A 1,478-nucleotide genomic window follows, 5' to 3' on the forward strand; every position below is an offset into this window, starting at 1 on the left:
GGGAAGCCAGGCGCAGTCCACTCACCATTCCTCGGCTTCCCGGGTGTCCTGGCGTCAGCTAGGGATGTCCCAATACCCGCAGGTCCCAGGGTGGCAGAGGTCGCTGCAGAGCCACCTGGGACTCCCAGAGCCACGAAGTAGCAGCGGAGACTAACAGAAAGAGCCTACAGTGGCGAAGGCGAGACAAAGTGCCCGCCAGCCGGATGCCGGAAGCCGCCCTCTCCTTTCCGGGGGCGCGCATGACTAAACGGTCCCCACCCCAGCGCCGCTGATTGTATGGGGCTTCAGGCCCCGCCCCCTCAGGCCCTGAGTGACAGGAGATTGCGATCTCACGTGAGGCTGGATGAGGCCAGAATGACTATTTTGGCCTAGCCCTTTGTAAGGGGGTGCGTCCTTCCTGCGCTGGGATCTGACCATGCAAGGAGGACATTCGCATTTAACCTTGTATACAAGGTTATAGTTATTTGTGCATTATATATATATAAAATTGCAAGCAATATAATGACAATTCTGTAACTGCCCAGTGGGTTCACCTTGCCCGCTACCTAGACAGAGACGATGTCTCAAGAGGGGGGAATAGCAATAGAGAAAGAGTAATTCACGCAGAGTCGGCTGTGCGGGAGATCGGAGTTATTTTATTTTATTTTAGTTTTTGAAACAGTCTTGCTCTGTCGCCCAGGCTGGAGTGCAGCCTCGGAGTTTTATGATTATTCAAATCAGTCTCCCTGAGCAATTGGGGATAAGAGTATTTAGAAAGTTTATTTTGCCAAGGTTGGGGATGCTTGTGCATGACACAGCCTCAGGATGTCCTGATGACAGTTACCCAAGGTGGTCAGAGCACAGCTTGGTTTTGCTGGAGATAAATGCTCGGTGCAGCAAAGTGAAACCAGCACTCAAGCGAAAGTTTTCTCAGCAACGCAATTTACCTCTGCAGAAGTGTGCTGCTCGCATCACTCACAATCCCAGGAGCAGAGGGAACAAAGGAAAGCAGGGGATTTTATTCCTAACGCAATCCCTGCCTCTGGCATGGGCTGGGGCCAGACCTCCAGCTCTAAACTGACCCGGTTGGCTATTTGTGAATATTTTCCCAGATAAGGAAAGGGGAAGGGGGATGTGAGTTACAACGGTGGGACCTGTGGTTTCGAAGGGAGAAATGGGTGCAGAGCAGGTAACCAAGGGAAAAGATGTGAGTTATTGATTAGAACGGACGGGAAGCTTGTTTACAGTAACTAAGGGCAAGGAGGCATGGAGAACAAGAAAGTTGAGTTCGAGAACAAAAAACAAGACCGTTAACATGCCAAACCTTGGAAGAGAAACAGACTGTATCTGACAGTTTCATACATTTTAGGGAGACAGGAGACATCAATCAACATATATAAGATAAACACTGGTTTGATCCGGTACAACCTGAAGCAAAAGTGGGTCAACTCAAGCCAGGAGGCGGCTTCCAGGTCACAGGCAGGTGAGAGAGGAACGGT

The 1,478-nt window shown here is 50.5% G+C and overlaps 1 protein-coding gene across 1 annotated transcript in view; it reads right to left on the bottom strand.

Moving 5' to 3' along the window:
- Positions 1-131, bottom strand: part of ZNF669 (zinc finger protein 669) — an 8,393-nt gene extending 8,262 nt beyond the window's left edge. The window contains exon 1 of the mRNA XM_011955739.1: positions 26-131. Within this exon, the coding sequence (XP_011811129.1) occupies positions 26-28 (3 nt within the window). The 5' untranslated portion in view covers positions 29-131. The remainder of the gene's footprint in view (positions 1-25) is intronic.
- Between the last annotated feature and the right edge of the window lie 1,347 nt (positions 132-1,478).

The sequence above is a fragment of the Colobus angolensis genome, unplaced genomic scaffold (genome assembly GCF_000951035.1).
Source record: "Colobus angolensis palliatus isolate OR3802 unplaced genomic scaffold, Cang.pa_1.0 Scaffold40, whole genome shotgun sequence".
Classification (NCBI taxonomy): Eukaryota; Metazoa; Chordata; class Mammalia; order Primates; family Cercopithecidae; genus Colobus; species Colobus angolensis.